The sequence below is a fragment of the Tenrec ecaudatus genome, chromosome 16 (assembly GCF_050624435.1).
Source record: "Tenrec ecaudatus isolate mTenEca1 chromosome 16, mTenEca1.hap1, whole genome shotgun sequence".
In the NCBI taxonomy this organism is placed as follows: domain Eukaryota; kingdom Metazoa; phylum Chordata; class Mammalia; order Afrosoricida; family Tenrecidae; genus Tenrec; species Tenrec ecaudatus.
The window spans coordinates 72,376,573-72,397,119 of NC_134545.1; the positions used below are offsets into that span (position 1 = coordinate 72,376,573).

The 20,547-nt window shown below is 37.5% G+C and overlaps 1 protein-coding gene across 1 annotated transcript in view; it reads left to right on the top strand.

Moving 5' to 3' along the window:
• Positions 1 to 20,547, top strand: part of PTEN (phosphatase and tensin homolog) — a gene marked incomplete at its 5' end in the record, with an annotated part of 88,676 nt that overhangs the window by 22,625 nt on the left and 45,504 nt on the right. Inside the window, one exon of the mRNA XM_075534638.1 lies at positions 5,543 to 5,627. Within this exon, the coding sequence (XP_075390753.1) occupies positions 5,543 to 5,627 (85 nt within the window). The remainder of the gene's footprint in view (positions 1 to 5,542; positions 5,628 to 20,547) is intronic.

Below are 20,547 nucleotides of genomic sequence, written 5' to 3' on the forward strand. Positions count from 1 at the left end.
AAATAAGCAAAAATGAGTAAAAAGAAGTATTCTTATTTAGGGGTTGTATTATTAGTCATGTAATATGCAGCCTTTTGATCTATATACTTTTAAAATCAAACAGTATAATACTGTACATAATTTTTTGAAACCAGCTTTTTCAGTTAGTAATATCTACTTTTCCATTTTGGTAATTTTTAATTTCTTTCATTATCCAGATCATATTAAGATTTTTGTAGTTACCTCAAAATTATCCTTTATAGCTGGTTTTCTGAAAATAACAAAAGCCAACATTGTATCCTATGCCAACAGGATATTTGGACCTTTTAAGTCTTTTTAAGCATTGGATTCCCTTTTTTCACTTGAGAATACTGTTGTTTTTAAGAGAGAGACGTGCATTGCCTATAGATTGCATAGCACCTTTTGAACTTAACCGGCTTATTGTATTTTTTGTATTGATTAAATTGGAAGTAATATAATGCCTTCTTGACTGACTTGGTGATGCTGACCTTGATCACAGAAATTGGGTGAGGACAGTCTTTTCTGCTCAACTGTATTTTATCCCCTTCACTAGAGAGTATTTTGTGCGGTGTTATTTTGGGCTCATTACGAAAGGATAGTTTCTCATCAACTACTCATCTAATGGCTTAGATACTTTGTTAATCTTTCCTAAAACTGTTACTACACTAGGGTTGATAAAAATGTGATTTTCCCAATTCTACCCTTCCTTTTGTGTTTACTTACTGGTGCTATTCTATAAAACGTTTTTCTGTTTGAAGTGAACCTGTTTGGTTACCCTGAAATAGTTGTAGTTCCTACATGAAAAGCAGGTTAAATCCTCACGCTTTCCTTTCACCATGTTCAAAGTCAAGAATTAGGGCCAGAGTTACAGTACTTAGAAGGTAATAAGTGAAAAGGATTTCTTGTTTTGATTTTGAGTCTTTTTCATTTGAGTATCATAGATTCAGGGAGTTTTTTTGGGGGGGGGGTCAGGGCTTTAAGATATACTTTTTTCTTTGTTTCCTTAGTGCTTGCACAGTCTTAACTTTAGTTATTGGGAGTTACAGAACTCATGGCCACTCCTTTGCCCTTTGGGCGTAGATCATTAATCTCTGGGAGACTCCTTGCTGTTTGGCACACAAAGATATCCCTGGTTCATTTTTACCTTCCCTGCCTAGGATTTCTCTAAGGAGTTTTAGTGTATTGTGTTATTAAGAGATGGAATTCTGGGTTCTAGGAGTGTTTATTTCTGCTACGGTGACATTGCTTGTAAGGTATTTCTGTAAAAGGACTTAGAAAATAGTAGATTTTTTATAGACACAAGTTCACATTTATGTTTTTAATTCATGTTAGAATGAGTGAAATGCTCCTTAATGCTAAAAATACTGAATCCTAAAATCATTAACTAGTAAAAACGACATTTGAGTAGATTCTGACCCATAGCAACCCCATTTGTGCTAGAGTGAAACTGTGCTTCATAGGATTGCCCTCCTTAAGCTAACGTTTTTGTTCTGTGGGTTTTTTGTTTGTAATTGTGGTGAAATTATATATAACAAAATATTCACAGATTCAATAAATTGTGCACATGTAATTCAATGACAGTGATTGTATTTTTAAAGTTGTGCTATCATTCTTGCTATCCTTTACCAAATCATTCCACCACCATTAACATGAATTCGATGTCCCTAATGTACAAGCTTTCCTTTACTCCTTCCTTCCCTCACCTAGTAACAAATCATCTTTGGTTTATTCCATATTTGTAATATCGTAGAGTATTTGCCCTTTTGTCACCGATTTGTTTTATTTAGCATGATGCTTTCGAGATAAATGTGCATCAAGATTCATTTCTGTATATTGTTGTATTCCATTGCATGTTTCTGTGAGTGCGTATCATTTTGTATATCCATTCATCTGTTGATGAGCAATTCTGTTGTGTCCATCTTCTGGCCATTAAGAAAAGTGCTGCAGTATACATTAGTGTACAGGTTTCCAAGGACTGATTTTGGGAAGAAACTATCTGAGATGCTTCTAAGCTAGTACTGAGTGTATTAATTGCAATAAGTACATAATAATCTTGTAGAGGCCCTAGGTGGTACATATGATTAACATATTTGAAAAATCCCACGCGGCATAGCTTTATTAAACTGATGCTGCCCATGGGATTACCATAAAAATCAATTTTATATCAACTAGTTAATTTACAGATTAATATTAACGTAGAGCACATCGTTTTTTGAAAATTGTATATAAAGTCTTTGTTATTAATTAGCTATTTTGGAATTGAAATGTTGAAATCAACTCAATATGAAGAAAGCAAAAAAGTAAAAGTTCTAAGGATAGGCAGGCACTGGATTAGGTGATTATGAATTATGTTGAGGATGAATAGGGAGAATTGTTGGAGCTTAAGGGGAGAAAAGAAATAACAGAAATGTGGATTTTTGGTGTCTTTTTAAATAGTTGGATATTTTGAGTATCAGAAGCTTTTTTTAAAAAAAATCATTTTATTGGGGGCTCATACAACTCTTAACACAATCCATACATACAGCAATTGTGTCAAGCACATTTGTACATTTGTTGCCGTCATCATCCTCAAAATATCTGCTCTCCACTTAAGCCCTTGGTATGAGCTCCTTATTTTCCCCCTCCCTTTTTGCTCCCCCTCATGAACCCTTGATAATTTATAAATTATTATTCTTTTGTCATGTCTTACACTGTCTGACATCTCCCTTCACCCACCTTTCTGTTGTCCATCCCCCAGGGAGGAGGTTATATGTAGATCCTTCTAATTGGTTCTTACTTTCTACCCCACCTTCTCTCCCTACTCCATTATTGTCACTCTCACCACTGGTCCTCAAGGGATCATCTGTCCTGGATTCCCTGTGTTTCTAGTTCCTATCTGTATCAGTGTACATCCTCTGGTCTAGCCGGATTTGTAAGGTAGAATTGGGATCGTGACAGTTGGGGGAGTAGGGGAAGCATTTAGGAACTAGAGGAAAGTTGTATGTTTCATTGTTGCTACACTGCACGCTGACTGGCTCATCTCCTCCCCGTGACCCTTCTGTAAGGGGCTGTCCTGTTACCTACAGATGGGCTTTTTAAAAAATTGTGGTGAAATATATATGCCAAAATATTTGCCATTTCATTCATTTTCACATGTGTAATGTAGTGACATTTACATTCACCCTGTGGAATAACACTGTCCATTCCTCATATTTTCCCCCATCTTGAACAAAAATGGTTACAGACTGTAAGCAACATACCCCTCTTTTGCCCCATTATCCTCGTCTCTCGATCTCAGGTAATCACTTATAGATGTTGTTCTCTCTGCATTTGCCATTTCTGGATATTTCATATAATTTGGATCAGACAGCAATTGTCGTTTTGTGTTTGATGTAAATTTTACTCAGTCTGACATATTTGGAGTTCATGCATGTCAAAGTGTATGCCCGAATTAGGCTGAGCAAAGTGCAGCGTTCCTGGTAGTTGATCATCTAGCAACTCACTCTGTGTTAGTGCACCAGTGGCATCTCTTGGGAAGCTTCTCTCTGGTGACGGAATTTTTTTCATAAAAGCAGTTTTGTTTGAACCTCTTTTTTTTTTTTTGTGATGGCCAAATTTAAGAGAACATGGTGTGGCTGTGAAATTTTGTTTCCTGCTTTAGGGAAAAATGGCAAAGAGACTGTTGTGATGTTGAACACAGTGGAAAAGGACAGTGCTATGGGAAAACCCAAGTGTATTAGTAGTTTTCTCATTAAAAAAAAGATGAAATGTTGGTGGATGACAAACCTCAGTCAGTTTCCCGAATGGATGAAAATGTTGACTCCTAGTACATATTGAAGTTCATTCTACCAGGTCAGACTGTTCATCAAGCTTTCTATTTAGAGGTTCTGAAAAGATTGCATAACAACGTGCAACAAAAAAGGCCTGATTTGTGTCAGATGGGGGACTGATTTTGCCACTACAAAAGTGTACCTGCTGCTTACGACGCAGCGATCTCAGGGCCAATTTTTTGGGGGAAAACCAGCATGCCTCTCTTGCCCCATGCACCTTACTCACCTGACCTTCGCTCCTTGCGACTTCTTTTTGTTTCCACCAATGAAGAGGGACATGAAAGGACAGCAATTTGAGGACGTAGAAGAGGTGAAGAGATAAACTAGGGAAGTGCTGTCAGCCATCCAGATGAGTTTGAAGAAAAAAATATTTCCAAGAATGGAATCGCAGATTTGACAAATGTATTAAGTGCAATGGAGAGTACGTTGAAAGTGATAAGGTTGTTTTGTAAAATCGCTTAAATACACAACTTTGGGGGGTGATGCATAGCTCTAGGACTGACCTTGGGGGTCATAAGGTAGTTCTGTGTTTAATTTACTGTGATGCTGACAAATGGCGCCACATCCTTGCCAGCACTTGCTTTTCTAATAGTCATCCTAGTAGCAATGAAGTGGTTTCCTCGAAGTGGTTTAGATTTGCATTTTCTAGATAACTATAATGTTGACCAGCATTTCATGTGCTTATTGGTCATTTGTTTACTTGTGTGTGTGTGATTTAAAGGCTTGTTATTATGCCATCTATAGTGTGTAATACAGGAACCCTGGTGGCATCGTGGTGATGTGTGTGTTGGGCTACTGCTATGAGGGAGAAAGACAAGGTGTTTACTCCTGTAAACCATTACAGTCTTGGAAACCCACATGGACAGTTCTACCTGTCCTATGGGGTCACTGTGAGCCAGAATTGACTAAATGGCAGTGAGCTTGGTTTTTATGTATTCTATAATGTCAGTGAATGTAATGTAATTTATTGCCTCAGTTTAGTGTCATCAAGTCATGCATGAGGACTGTCCTCATTGCCTTTTTCAAACTTATTTTCTGATGTTGCTAGTTGCCCTCCAGTTGATCTTGTTTGTTTGGTTTACTCGTACTTAACACTGTGGCACTGGCACTGCCCCCAAAGGGTTTTCTAGGCTGTAATCTTTATGGGAGCAGATCGCGATTGTTCCATAAGAGGGCTAGAACCACGAAGCGTTTGGTTAGCAAGCACTTTTCTCCTGGGCTCCTCACTTAGATGAAGACAGAGTTCCAGAAAGCTTAAGTGACTCGTCTTTAAGTTATCTCTTAAATCTGACCCCCTGACTCATTGTACCTGCTTTTTCTACTCAGTCATACCTTTTTTAACCATGACAAATTGAGGTTATAAAATTAAGGCTTTTAAGGCATAAGCGGATTTTTTTGCCCTAAAATATTTAATTCTCTGATTTACAAAGTCTGTGGCTAATTTTTTCTTATATATATTCCTAAATGTTATAACTAAGGCTACCTTTTTTTTTTAACCTTTTGTCCTACATAAATGTTTTAATGCACTAGGGAGAGGAACTTGAAGTATTTTTGATTTATTCATGAGTTTTTCTTAATTACACATGCTGGTCTATAAATAAGTACATTTGATGTTTATTAGGGTAGTGATTGTGTGGCAAACTTGCTTTTTATAACCAAATAATGTTTTAAGATATGTGTATTTCATTTGCATTTTTGCATATCTCAGCTCTTTCCTTAACTCAGCTACTCAGATATTTATCCAAACATTATTGCTATGGGGTTTCCTGCAGAAAGACTTGAAGGCGTATACAGGAACAACATTGATGATGTAGTAAGGTAAGAACTCTTGATTTTCTTTTTCAAATATTGATGTATTTAATACAACTATGCTGTATTTTCACTTATAAATGATTTTTAATGCACATAAGAAGATACATTTTTAGTGTGAATGTAATTTTATCGTGGTGTTCCAGAACTCCCAGTGTTTTGTTTTGATTTTGTACCAGTGGACATCAATGGGTTTCCCATTTGGTCAGAATTGACCTTAGATGCAATCAGAGACTTCCTTGGTATTTTAGAGAGTTCATAAAATGCCTCTCACCAGGGTAATGCCTGGATTTCAGTACAGTACAATTTTCTCCTTCTTTCAGATTGAGGATTAGCATTCAAATCCTTGAGTGGATTTACACATGTAAACAACGGTATAAATGATGTGCTTCTGGTTTCACATTGCATATGAAAGTTGTATTTATACTATACCACAGTCTGTAAAACTATGCAACAAATAGCATTGTGAAAAAAGTTTGGGAAAATTACTAAAATGTGACACAGAGACAAAATGAGCACATACTATTAGAAAAATGTTGCCAATAGACTTGCTCAGTGGAGTTGTACAATCTTCACCACAGTGAATTTCAGAAAATTTTCTTCTTTACTCATTGTTGTTAGCTCTCCATCCCCCGCCCCGCCCCGTCTCCCCTGCCATACCCTAGGTAATTATTAATCTAGTTACTGTCTATAGATTTACCTGCATGGATTTTGAAAGGGATATGAGTGTCCTAAATAGAGGAAAAATGTTCTGATTACTATAAAGGTATCCGAGTGGTAAATTCATTTGGTTTTACTTTGATGTCTTCTGAATGTAAATTACTCTGTGGTGTGAATGACTCACTTGGTTGACTGCTCATTTTTTAGGTTGCTAGTAAAAATCTAGTATGTATGCCTTTATAAATTTAGATGATCAGACCTCTGATAGTAATTTCACCTAGAAAATATGATGCTGGGAATAATTTTGTTAGCTCATCTTTGTATTGTAACCTGCTGCGTGCCTCACACATTCAGTTTGTAATCAGTCACAAGGATGAAATTTATCATGTGTAGTTGATCCTGTCAAGTTTTATTACCTTTCATAGTTACTGTTCTAAAAGATTTTTGTCTGGACTTTTATTCAACCCAATGGCGTTTTATTTTAGACAACTTATCTCAGCATCGCAGTAAGTTCAAAAAGCATATTTGCTAGTAAATGTGTTATTGTATTTGTGATTCATCAGTTGAATATAATGGTTATGATCTATTTATGGTTTTTTTTAATATTAAGTAAGTAGCCAATAAGGTTTTAGCAGCTTTTGTTGTCTTCCTCCTCTTTCATGAGAGGGAGGAAATGCACCTGATTAAAAAGGGGGAAGATAAGTAATTTTCCCCCCTAGGAAAATGAAAATGCTTAATTTCTAAGTAATTTTCCTGTGTAAGACAACTGCTATCACTAATACCTAAATGAGTACTTCCTGTTGATTTATCCACACTACACTGGGCATAGTAGTAATCTTCAGTAGTGATTTCTTATTTGGTTTAAAGGTAACAATATCTCAGTGAAAAATGTGTTTTTTTATATCTTCTCTAAACAAAGCTATTTTCAACTGGATTTTTATCCAGCCTCTCTACTGGTTTCTCCAAAGAGTATTAAAAGAATTATTTTCGCTTAATCCAATCCTATATCTTTTGTGCCTCATCCCCCCAAATGAACAAACACACAGGAAAAACAGGAATTTTTTTTGGCAAAGTTTAGACTTTATTGTTGCACTGCACCATCGATTTGAGTAAAATACACTCAAATTGCAGATAACCTTCATGATTAAATTATTCAGAGTTGGGTATGTGTTTTAGGGATATGGTTTGTTATGGTAACATATAATTTTATAATAGTGGTTCTTGAAGTACTTTGGTGAAAAATAATTAGTTTCTCTTGAGGTTACAGAAATCTGAGGGGTGCAGTGGGTTGAGCCAACGGACTGCTGGTCCACCAGCCAGAATCAGGGTGAAAGATGAGGCACTCTGCTTTTGTTTATATTTACAGCCCCGGAAACCCTACGGAGCAATTATTTTGCTCTGTAGGGTCACTATGCGTCAGAATCAACTCAACAGCCACTGTATTTTCAGTTCAAGAGCTTATCTTCTTTCTTCAAGTGCTATGCATCTTCTTTAAGAAGCTTCTGAAATATTCTTAAATCTTAGTTATATATATGTTGACTCTTTTTTTTCCAACCAACCATAATTGCATATTGGGTTTATCTTCCCAACATCATCATCGGCTAATGCCAAGAAAATAAATTTAAAATGGATCATTTTGAGGCAAGCTTAACATAATTTAGAGGAAAGAATATTAAATAAAATCTTCTCCCTTTTGAATGACTTGTGCCCCCATTCTCCCTTTTCCCTTCAATTCAGGTGAAATTCACCTAATGTAAAATTACCTACCGTATATACTCACATATAAGCCGAGGTGTTTCGGCACATTTTTAATGGAGTTTTTGTGGTAAAATTAGGTGCCTCGGCTGATATTTCGATCAGCTCATACTCGAGTATATATGGTATTTTCAAGTGTGAAACTTAGTGACATTTAGGGCATTGACAGTTTTGCACAGCTATCGTTTCTGTCAACGTCCAGAACATGTTCATCACCCTGGAAGGCCACTGTCTCCCCATTAAGCAAGTGCCTCTTCCATTTTGTTTGTTAGCATATATGATACCCATGATGAATTAGAGAGAGTTTTATTACCTACACTAAACTTTTAAAAATTATTAGTATTGTTGGGTGCCATCAGGTTGATTCTGACTCAGTAACATGTAACACTCTGTGACTGTGTAGCACCTGCCCCATAGGCTTTTCGAGGCAGTATTCTTTATGCGGACAAAATACTCCCTCTTTCTACCACAGAGCCACACAGGCGGGTTGGAAACACTAACCTTTTCATTCGCAGCTGATTTCTTAACCATTCTGCCACCAAGGGCTCCTTTCAATACTCGTGTACATCAGGACTCCTTTCAAAAATCTTGTAAGTCAGAAGACAAAACTGCAAACTCTTGAGCTAACCTAGACCACTGAGGTCTTTGTTTGGCTTAACACTGTGTTGTCTTTAAACAGTATTAAAATTGGGATTTATTGTTTGTGTGAAAATTAGGACCTCACAAAAAAAGCCATTGCTCCTTTTGAGAGGTTGGATTATTTGTCAGCACTGGTTCACAAGTCTGTGTCAGGTGTCTGGAGTTGTGCAGTGCCTAACCTTTGTATGTTGTGTTTTCTGGACTTCCTGACATTGAACAACAGATTATTAGTTGTCATTTCCCATCTTCTCCTACTGCTTTGTATAAGTTACTTGATTGACACTACACCTTACTGTGTACATTGCTGCTTTACTACGTCCCTTAGTTACTCGGCAGAGATCATAGAATGTTATATGTGACTTCTGTTATTTACAATATATTGTAGGATAATTGTGGGGCAAAGACGAGACTTTCTACTCTTGTAGGAGTTAATCTCAGAAACTCAGAGGTAGTCCTACTCTCTTCTGTAGTGCTGTTATGAGTCAGCATCGACTCAATGGAAGTGAGTTTTATAGGATAATTGTAGAGTTCAGTCTTCACCAAGAGTGATCCATGAAGGGAAAACATTTCTAAACTATCTGGTATAAATCTAAGCAGTCCACCAAAATTGGTACTTCTGGGTGAAGAAACCATCAAAAAGTATTGCCAGAAAATTTATTTGGAATTTAATGTCTAGATTGAAAAGACCTAACTAGTGCTAAGTACAATATATACAAACTCATATAAGGAATGCTGTTGTATTTCTCTCAGAGTATCATATACAAAGAAGATTTCATTTATGAAGGGTTAGGAATATGAGTGACATCTAACTTAGAATTGAAGGTAAAAGATGGTGGAACCATTAGAGAACACTTAAGGTAGGGTGCAATTTGAATTGAAATGGTGGTTCACGATGGCAAGTTATACCTCATGGGGTTGAAGGCTGTAGATTAATTTCTTTAGATAGAGCTCTGGTAAGGAATTGAGAGCAAAGAATTTATGCTTGCAAATATACTTATTTATTCTGCCAAATATACGTAGATAGATTTTCATACAGAATGACAATGACACATTTTAGCATGCTTGTATTTCTAAATAAAAATGACCCAGAAACAACCCCTAAAACAAAAAGATGGCTACATTCAACATAAATTTATTTGACTAACAAATAAAATCATCAAGTACAAGAATGGGGGTGGTGGTGTTTCTTTTGGATGCTCAAGAACTGAAAAATAAAAGATGTATTCTTTATACCATTACATAGAAGAAAGTAGAAAATGTTCCAAAGCCAAAGAAAGGAATAAACCAAGAAAACAAAGAAAAGGCCTTCAGTAACTAAAGGAAGTAGATCAAATGAGAGTGCCATGATGACAGCTCTATCATAGATTGAAAAGCAACTGGTTTAATTAGAGCAGGAGAGAGCCTGGGGGTGCGGATGGAGGTGACTGACACGTGGATGTTGAAGTATTGGGGGGTGAGGAGGAGATGCAATATATTTTTAGAGTAGTATACAAATTAAAAAAAATTGACATATTAATACTTAATTGATTTTAACCCATATTTTGACCGTGTTCCATCAGAGGGCTAAGAGAAGTGAAACATATGTCTAGGGGGAGTGGTAGTTTTGCAAGAAACAGGTAAGTAGCTGATAAAGATTCTAGAAACTATTATTTTAAAATTCCAGGGAAAATAGTCACAGAAATTGAGAGATGTTGTCTCTGAAAAGAAGAAGGAATAAGAGTTTAGATATGATTAGGGCTGAGGAATTTTTCATTATATTTGAAATATATAAAATCTTGAGAAAAACAATTTTGAAATCACTTGATGTCAGGTGCAGTTGTATTAGAAAGATTTGTATTCTAGTCTTTCCAAGTTTTTCCTGTTACCCCTGTGATCTTATCTGTATAATTTTTTAGGCTCCGCTTTTCCAAGTATTTCTGCAGGCAAGTTTTCTTTCCCATTTCCTTTTGGAAATGCTGTTCTCTTGCCTTTTCCCGCCTCTCCATTGTATCAGATTAATGAGGCAATGAGCCAACTGGGCACAAAATCTTTGGGAGGGGAGGAGGAAATGGGAGGAATAGCCATGGAGAATGTTTCTTTAAGTAATATCCACATCGAAGAACTTACCCTCCTTACCCACCAAAAAGTACTATAGTATTTTAAATAGATTTTTTTTATTCTCTAACCAGTCTCACTGCTACAGTGCCAGATAAGAAATGTGAAGTTTAAATATTGAAGTGCAGAGCCAGTCTAATTTTAACCCTTACCCCAATTAAAGATATATATGATATATTTATTTAAAGGTTATATCTACTGTGAATATAATTACTGTGAAAGAAAGGAACAAAAGTTGTTTGACTTTTTTGGATTTGACAACAAAAAGATATTCGTAAGCAGAAAGGAACTTCCTAGGCTTGGAAAATGGGCAGTAGCAATCAGCTAAAGGAGGCAACTTATAAGCGTCATCTGTGTTGAAGATTGAGGCTTTTACACTGTGCTGCTCCAGTTACTGCTCTCGGGACTCCCGCCCGGTATGCTGTTTCAGCTTTCACCTCTTTGTGGTCTCGGGCTGGCATGAATGAGGAGAAAAGGATGTCACCTCTTGAAAACCACCCCCAATGGAACATAACAGTAACCACAGCAAATGTTAACATCGCACCAGCCGGCGCGGTGACAGCCCCTTACAGTATAGCACTACACAAGGCAGTGTCCTTTTACCAAAGCACAATTCCACGCTTTGCTGCTACATTGCTGGGGGGGACAGACCACCACCAACCTTTAATAGTTGAGGGCAAACCATTTGTGACACTTACAAATTCTGAAGATGACAAATATCTCCTATAAGTAAATTCTCTGTACGTCAGTCTCTGTAGGCCTTCTTTCCATAGAAAGTTTCATGATAGTTTACCAAAAAAATGTTTTCCTCTTAAGCCTACTTAAAAACAAAATCCTAGAAACTCCAAATGGAACTTAATTCTCTGCATCTTGCTTTTCATCCTTTAATGTATCTGAGGGATCTTCCATGTTGGCATGAGATATACCAGGTTCTTCTACTGATTGCATTGACTTAATAATGAGTTGCATCGACTTGATTGCAGAGGGTATGGCTTGGTTTTGGTATAAAGAACATTTAGATGGCTTACAGGTTTTGTTTTTTCAGAGTGGGGGGTTGCAGGGTATGTACGCGAAACAGTCTTCTAATAAACAACTTCTTACATATATGATGGTTTTTATTTTAAGTATATATTGTTAAGGGAAAAATTTTCACCCCAGCAGTAGAATTGCAGGGTCTTACGGTAAACAATAACCATCATAAAAATTACTGTTTTATATTCTAAGTCTCATAACTTTGGCAAATTGATTATTATCATGTTTTGTCCAAAAATGTGCCATCATGTGATTTGATTGCATTTCTTGAATTGTGAAGCTAAGCACCTTTTTAAATGTTTATTGACCTTATATATTTTTGTCTTGAGCTTACTTGTTTGCTTTTCCTTAATGATTTTTGAAAAGAAAGACAACTAATTAGACTTGTTATTCAGAGGGTTTTTTAATGCTCTGCCTTTCTTGTCATGAATTTTAAAACTAAACTCAAATGAAACCATGTCAGAGGGAGAAAAAAGCTGGAGCGAGTCATCTGTTTTGAGTTATTGATCACGTTTGTATATGCTCTATGATTATATATGATCACTGAATATCAAAAATTATCCTGCTGATAATTTGTTTAATTTACCCTTTGCTAAGAAGTTAACTCTTATTTACATTAACAAAAAGGTTTTTATTCCAGGGAAGATATCAGAAGGACATTCTCTTAGATGGAGAATTTAGAAATGAAAAGAAAATTGGGGCATTCCTGTCTCTTTTGACCCCTCTCCCCTTTTACTCCCCCTGCCTTAGTATATTCAGCTGCCTTTTCTGTGGAGTTCTAACTTCCTATTGGTCTTTTTCCCAAACTCTGACCCCACCCCCGCTAACGGCGGCTACCTTTACCTTTATTGCATTCCTTTTTATACGTTACTCTTTTATATTAATCTGTCATTATTTTCCTGTATATCTGGCTTTTATGCATCTTAATTCTGAACTATATGGATTTACTCTGTACATCTATGTTGGTCTTCTTTTTTTTCCCGTGTTGGTATTCTAAGATAAATTTTGTTTTTCTTCCTTTGTCTTTTTAAAAATTATCATTTGTAATTGTTTATATAGCATTTTTGTTTTTAAAAGCCTTTTTAATAGTCTTTCTTTTTCAAATTTTGAGTTATGAATTCATAGCCTGTTATTTAAATGAAGCTTTTGAAATTCATTTTACTGATCTTTATCATATCTAACTGTGCCAGTATTTCCTTCCTTGTCTGACGTGAACTCTAAAATTATATGAACACTTTCTCCCTGTTTCCTGGCATTTCCAATCAAATTTGTTTCTCATTTTTTGGTTAGAAATATATCTAGCATTGTGCTTCCTGGTTTATTAGTCTGCTAATAAAGTAAAAATAACCTAGCATTTCAGGAATTGGTAAGAAAATGGCATGTAGTTGAAAAAATATATTTTTGTACATGTATTGAGAGTTTTGAAATCTCCAACTATTACTATATATTTCCTCTGTTGTGTTTCTGCATGATGAGTGGGAGGCATGTGTATTGTGTGTTCCCGTGGGCTTTTCTTAAGTACACATCTTCTAGACCTGTGCTATCCAGTATGGAATCTACTAGCTAGCCAAATGTAACTATTTGAGATTAAATTTAAATTAATATAGTAACTTTAAAATAAAATTATTGTTGTACTTCTGAATTTCAGATGCTCAGTAGCCACCACATGTGACTCACTAATGGCTACTGTAGTGGGCAGTAGAAACGAAACATTTTTACCATTGTAGGAAGTTTTAGTGTTTCAATGCTCTTCGAGACAGTTTTTTCAAACAAAAGTTCTAATTCCTGAAGGTGCTGTAATTTTCTTATTGCCGACTTCTGGTATTAATCAAAATTAACTTGAGATTTTTTTTGAGGGAGATTATATTTTGTAAGTTAATATTCATAAGTTAGCAGCAAGTCCTTAAAAATTAACTTTATGATATATTCTTTATGTACAGGACCATATATTCATATTAGGGGTATATTGGAATAATTTTGACAGATGTGCATGACTGTAATCAGGATTTAGGTTTTTTGCATTACCAAAGAATATTTGCTCATGTTTTTTTGTAATCTGCCCCTAATGCTGGTTGGCAAGGATGTAGAAGAGCGGAAACTCTTCTTGCATGTGGGTGAAAGCATAAATTTCTCCTTGGAGAAACAGACAGTTTTTAAAAATCATTTTATTGGGGGCTCATACAACTCTTATCACAATCCATCCATCCATTGTGTCAAGCACACCTGTACATATGTTGTCATCATCATTTTCAAAACATTTGCTTTCTACTTGAGCCCTTGGTATCATTTTTCTCCACTCTCCCCCTTTTCCCATGAACCCTTGATAATTTATAAATTATTATTTTGTCATATCTTACACTACCCTACGTCTCCCTTCACCCACTTCTCTGCTGTCCGCCCTCCAGGTAGGAGGTTATATGTAGATCTTTGTAATCTGTTCCCTCTTTCTCCCTCACCTTCACTCCACCTTCCCGGTATGCCACTCTCACCACTGGTCCTGAGGGGTTCATCTGTCCTGGATATCCTGTGTTTCCAGTTCCTATCTGTGCCAGTGCACATCCTCCGGTCTAGCCATATTTGTAAGGTAGAATTGGGATCATGACAGTGGGGGTAGGAAACATTCAAGAACTAGAGGAAAGTTCCATGTTTCATCATTACTACACTGCACCTTTACTGGCTCGTTTATTCCCTGTAGCCCTTCTGCAAGGGGATGTCCAATTTCCCACAGATGGGTCCTGGTTCCCATTCCGCACACCCCCCTCATTCACAATGCTATGATTCTTTTTTGGTCTTTGATTCCTGATACCCGATCCCTTCGACGCCTTGTGACCTCACAGGCTGGCGTGCTTCTTCCATGTTTGTTTGTTGTTTCTGAGCTAGATGACCACCTGTTTATCTTCAAGCCTTTAAGACCCCAGATGCTATATCTTTTGATAGCCCGGCATCATCAGCTTTCTTCACCACATTTGCTTGTGCAACTTTTTGTCTTCAGTGATCGTGCCAGGAAGGTGAGCATCTCAGGCTGCCGAATTGTTAGAACAAAGTGTTCTTGTTTTGAGGGAGTACTTGAACAGGGGCCCATTGTCCATCTGTTTCCTTAATACGAAAACCTCTGAATATATGTACATAAATCTATTTCCCCCTCATCGTATATAAATATTTTTACATCTATATATGCCTGTAATTTAGATCTCTATAAGTGCCCTTTGCCTCCTAGTCCTTTCCTCTATTTGTTTGTACTTTGCTCTTGTCCTACTATCATGTTCAGCCTTCATTTGGGTTTTAGGAATTCCTCTCAGTTACATTGCGCTTGATCCAGCCTTGCCAGACCTCTTATACCCTCCTGTCCACTGATTTTTGGATCACTTTTTGTTCCCTTGTCCTTGGGTTTGTTAACACCAACTTCCTTTCCCCTGAATCCCCCTCTCCCATGTCCTCCTGGAACTGTCATCCCGTTGTTCTCTCATCTGGCTTGTTTATCCTGCCTATTCCTTCCAGGTAGACATGCTATGTATGTACCATCACTAGACTGGGTACAATGAAGCAACAACAAAATAAAACAATAGCTACAACAACAACAAGACCAAAAAAACCCCCCTATAAATAGTTCAGGGTCTATTTGTTGTCCTTCATGAGTGCTTTCCAGTCGAGTCTGATGGTGCATCATGCCCTGGCCCCACATCTATCCCTGGGGACTTCATTGCTCTGCTTCCCCCACTGCTCTGCTGCGTTTCCCCAGAGGCTGGCGTCGGCATAGTGAGCTCAGGGCAGGCACAATTTCTGCCATGTGTCTCTAGTGTTGTTCCCAATGGTGCTATGGGTCAATGAGGAATGCTGTGTCCCGTGGTGAGGCTGGCCTTTTGGTCGTCTATATCACTGCTCTGAGCAGAAACATTGTCCTTGGGCTTGGTGAGCCAGGATGTGCTTCACTCCCCCCCCCCCTTCCCTCCCTCATTGGCTCCTGTGTGCTGTGATCAGAGAAGTCCCTTTTCTTGAGCTGTAGCTTCAGTGCTGTCATCTGAAGTGAATTTTTCTGGGGAGAGGCTGGTGCTGTCCACTTAGTTGATAATGGGGCCAGCCCCTCGGGCTTCTGTAGGTTCCCTACTTCTTGCGTTCTTGTTTTGGAATTCTGGGTTGAAGTCTGGCCCCTCTTTCCCTTTGGAGACACAATCAACACCGCCCCCATGTGGGTTAGTGCCCTGTTCCCCCAGCTACACATATCTCCCCCTCCCCCCTTTAGTGGGCTACCATATGTGTCCCATATGTATCCCTGAGTTTAGTCTGGCCCCTGTCATATTACCTGGACCTCACCCCATGGACATATGTATACAGTAGCTTCTTTCCTATGCCCCTTTTGGATTTTTTGAGCTTAACCTCAGTGGACTCAAGTAGTACTTCTCCTTTTGTGCTTGGCTTACTTCACTTAGCATAATTTCCTCAAGTTCTTCCCATGAGGCGATGTGCTTCATGCATACATCACTGCTTTTTAGGGATGTGTAATACTCCATCGTATGTTGTACCAGAGTGTTTTAATCCATTCGTCTGTTGATGGAAATTTGGGCAGACAGACAAATTTTATTCATCTTATTTTTTATAGTCTTATGTTTCAGTGAGTTATGTAAGCCACTTATTTTTTCTGTTTACTTTCTTTTTCTTCCAGTTTGATACCACTTTAGGGAAAATAAGTTTTCTTTAATATTGGCGATCACTGTCTTTGAGCAGGGTTATTGTATAAAACTGTAAGTTTTGTCTAACAAATGTGTTTGAAAGCAATATTGTGCAGGCAAGAAGTAAAATTTTTTTGTCAAGTCCATATTCAGTAAGGTAATTGATTTCTTTATATTGGATATATGACAGCGTGAAGGTGCCTAGAAAATAATAGTTAAGTACTAAAGTATTTGAGCATGAAATGTTGTTAATGAAATTAAGTTGACATGATTTGTAACCAAATTTCCCAAACCCATTGCCATCAGAGTCGATTCTGACTCATAGTGATCTTGTAGGACATAAGAACTATCCCTGTTGGTTTTACAGACAGTAAGACTATTTTTTGTGCTTTGGTTTAATATTCCAGTGGAATCTTTTTTTCTTTAAAAATTATTTTATTGGGGGCTTGTACAACTCTCTTATCACAATCCATACATACATCCACTGTGTCAAGTACATTTGTATATTTGTTGCCATCATCATTCTCAAAACATTTTCTTTCTACTTCAGCCATTGGTATCAGCTCCTCATTTTTTCTCCTCCTTCACCGCCCTCCCTCCATTACAAACCCTTGATAATTTATCAGTTATTATTATTTTGTCATGTCTTACACTGTCCGATGTCTCCCTTCACCCTCTTTTCTGTTGTCCGTCCCACAGGAGAGGGCATTATATGTAGATCCTTGTGAATGGTTCCCCCTTTCTATCCTGACAGTAAATCTCTACAGGAGTAGACAACCACATTTTTCTCCCACAGAGTGGCTGGTGGCTTTGAACTGCCGACCTTCTGATTAGCTCATTGTGTAACCTACTAAGCGACTAGAGCTGAAATAATTTATATGTATATTAAAAAAAAGAGACCCAATTCTATGTGGTAATAACAGCAATAGGAATAACTTTGCTGTAATAGGTTCTGAGAGAAAATAATGAATGAACCTGACCATTATTAAGTAATAGATTCACTACAGAAAATTGTAGCAAACCAATAATGATTTTCCTTTTATAGATGTTGATTCCCCCCCCCCCTCACCACCACCAATTTTAGGTCTAGTAGTAGCTGTCCAGTGTCCTCAAGCTGTTTTCTGAATGTGATACTTAAAGGAGGGTTTGTCATTCCAATTCCTCTCAAGCTACTATAGGAATATTCATCATCATAGTTGTCAGTAATCTGAGTTTAGTTACCTCTGTATCGTCAATGTTGTTTGTCACATCCCACTACCATTGAATTAATTCCAACTTGGTAAGATTATCTAGGGTTTGTGATTCTTTACAGGAACAGAATGCCTAATGTTTTTCCTTTGGAGTGGCTGCTGGGCTTAAACCTACTTAATCAATACGCCACCAGAGCACCATTGTTTGTCATATAGCAATTGCTTAATTATTTGATAAGTGAATGTTTATCAGTTTCTCAAGAACTTAATGAGATGACCTTGAAATAACAGACATTAGAATGGATATACACTACTGCCAAGCAGAGATATAGTTTATATGCCTCACAGGAACAGAGTGACATCCAGATCTTCCAATGGGATTGAATTTAACCTGGTAGAGTAAGTTGAGTTTCTTTCCATAGAGCTGCGGTTCTCTTTAATGCTGTGACCCTTTAATACAGTTCCTTATGTTGTGGTGACCCCCAACCATAAAATTATCCTTTTAGCTGTAATTTTGCTATTGTTATGAATTGGGCGACCCCTGTGAAAGAGTCCTTCAACCCCAAAGGGGTCGTGACCCACAGGTTGAGTACTGCTGCAATACTGTTTGAGTGGATAGGAGGATTGTTGAGCTGCTGAAACAGGAAAACACACGCTTCAAGGAAAAGAAGCCTTAGCCAGTGAGCTTCAGATGTTTTTGGAAAGAACATTCCAGCTGTGGAGACAGAAACTTCAGAATGTGTTGGTTAGTTAGGAAAAATGCTTCATTCGAATGACAGCTCTTGCTTGACACCACATTTATGCCCAACAGCATTCTGATGCCACGCCATAGCAGGGATGCCTGTGGTGTGACGTGACCTAGCCACGCAAACAAGGATATTTTAGTCCCTGTGACATTTAAAATTTTCAAATAATTTAATAAATTGCCATTATGGTGATTATAGTAGCGCTTCAATTTGAATCTGTTCTTGAGAAGTAGCACCACTGTGTGCTCATAGTCTGGTCTGACTTGGCAAGGTAGAGGATCAAACCCTGGACCACCAACTTAGAGTGACCCTTTGTACAACAGAATGGAACACTCCTCCCCGTGTGCCATCCTCACAGTTGTTGTGTTTGAGCCATTGCTATAGCCATTGTGTCAATTCGTCTGGTCAAGGGCCTTTCTTGTTTTTGCTGCCCCTCTACTTCTAAGCGTAATGTCCTTTTCTAGTGATGGGTTTTTGGACCCACCACATTAGCTTCACTAAAATAATATCTGAATTGCTGAAGCCTTGTAAGACTTAGTATAAGGTTCACCTCGTGTCCAGCTTTTCCTCCCATTTATTATCTCCCTTTTTCATCTTCCCACCTCCCACAAAAGCATTGCTTTAAGCCCAACTTAATGGTTCAGAGAATGAGTTCCAATGAGTTCAGTAGCATGGTTTCATATTACAGCAGCCAGTTCTACTATTGACATATGTAATCTTTATAATTAATAGTTGAACACTGCATACCAGATTGATTTGTGGGTTAAAGTATAGCTTTATATCTTGGGTTTTCAGTAGCTTGATTGTGATAATGCCTAGTGGTGATAACTTCAAGCTTTATTTTGCTTGGTGGTCTTTGAGTTGCTAGTAATTGCTGATTTATACCATGTTTGGGAAATTCTGCCTGTGATATCTTAAAAAATGTGAGGTTTTTTTCCTATTTTACTTTTCCTTCTGGAATTCCAATTATGTAAATTATAAACTGATTAGTACTGTCACAGTCATTGAAGAACTTCTCCCCCCCCCAATTTTTTACCACTCTTCTTTAGATAAATGAATTTGTTTATCTGTTCTCAAGTTCATAGTCTTTATCTTCCAGTCATGATTTCTGCTTAACAAATCACCTTTATGGAAATATGGCATAGAACAACTATTTTATTGTACTTTCATAGATTCAGTGGGTCAGTATTTAGTGGAGATAGCTTGGCTCTGCTCCCTGAATGAGACCTCACTTGGAGAGACTTGGTGGCATTAGCAGTTGGGAGATGAATCATCTGAAGGCATTTTCACTTATCTGTGTGGTAAATGCTGCCTTTTTCCAGTAACCAGTAGCTATTGAGTTGAGCTATTGGCTGGACTTTTTTGTGCCGCATACCTTTTTGGCAGTCTGGTGAAACTTTTTTAGGCACCTTTTTTAGAGTGTTTTGAGATGCATATGATCTTAATAATATGAGAAATACTAATTTTAATTAGAATAGCGATAAAATATTGAAATCACAAATTTCTGATATAATATTAATATAGTAAATAACAAATTCCAGCGACAGATCTATTGACTGCCTTAATTTTGTAAAGTGTTAGTTACTATTGAGTTGACCGCCGAACTTTTGGTGACCTCATATATAACACTATGGATTGTTGTGATATACAAGATTTTGGCTGATTTGGGGAGGTAGATTGCCAGCTTTTATCCTAGTTTTGTTAGGCTGCTTTGACAAATCCAGAGAAGAGACACTACGCTCTTAAGTGTATAAGATTCAGCTTTATATCAAAGAGTAATTGTATATTAAGATAACATTCTAGCCCAGTCCAGATCAAGTCCATATGTCTGATATTAGCTCCTAAGTCCAATACTACATGAATCTTTCTTCAGACTCATGTAATCACATGGCAATGATGCAAAATGTAGGAAGATCACAGGCCAGTGCAAAGTCTTGTGGATCCTGTGGCGGTGGGAACATCTCAGTGCTGGTTCTTGTCCCCTGTGGCACCTCCAGCTCTCTTGAGTGTGCTCTTCAACAGAAAGGTGAACAGAGAGAGGGAGGCTCTCGCAGGTCTCTATTTGCCTTGTCAAGAGGAAGACCAGGAAGCTGAAGGCAAAGAGAGGGGAAGTTTCCCAAATCCTCATGAGAAGGCCACGCCCACA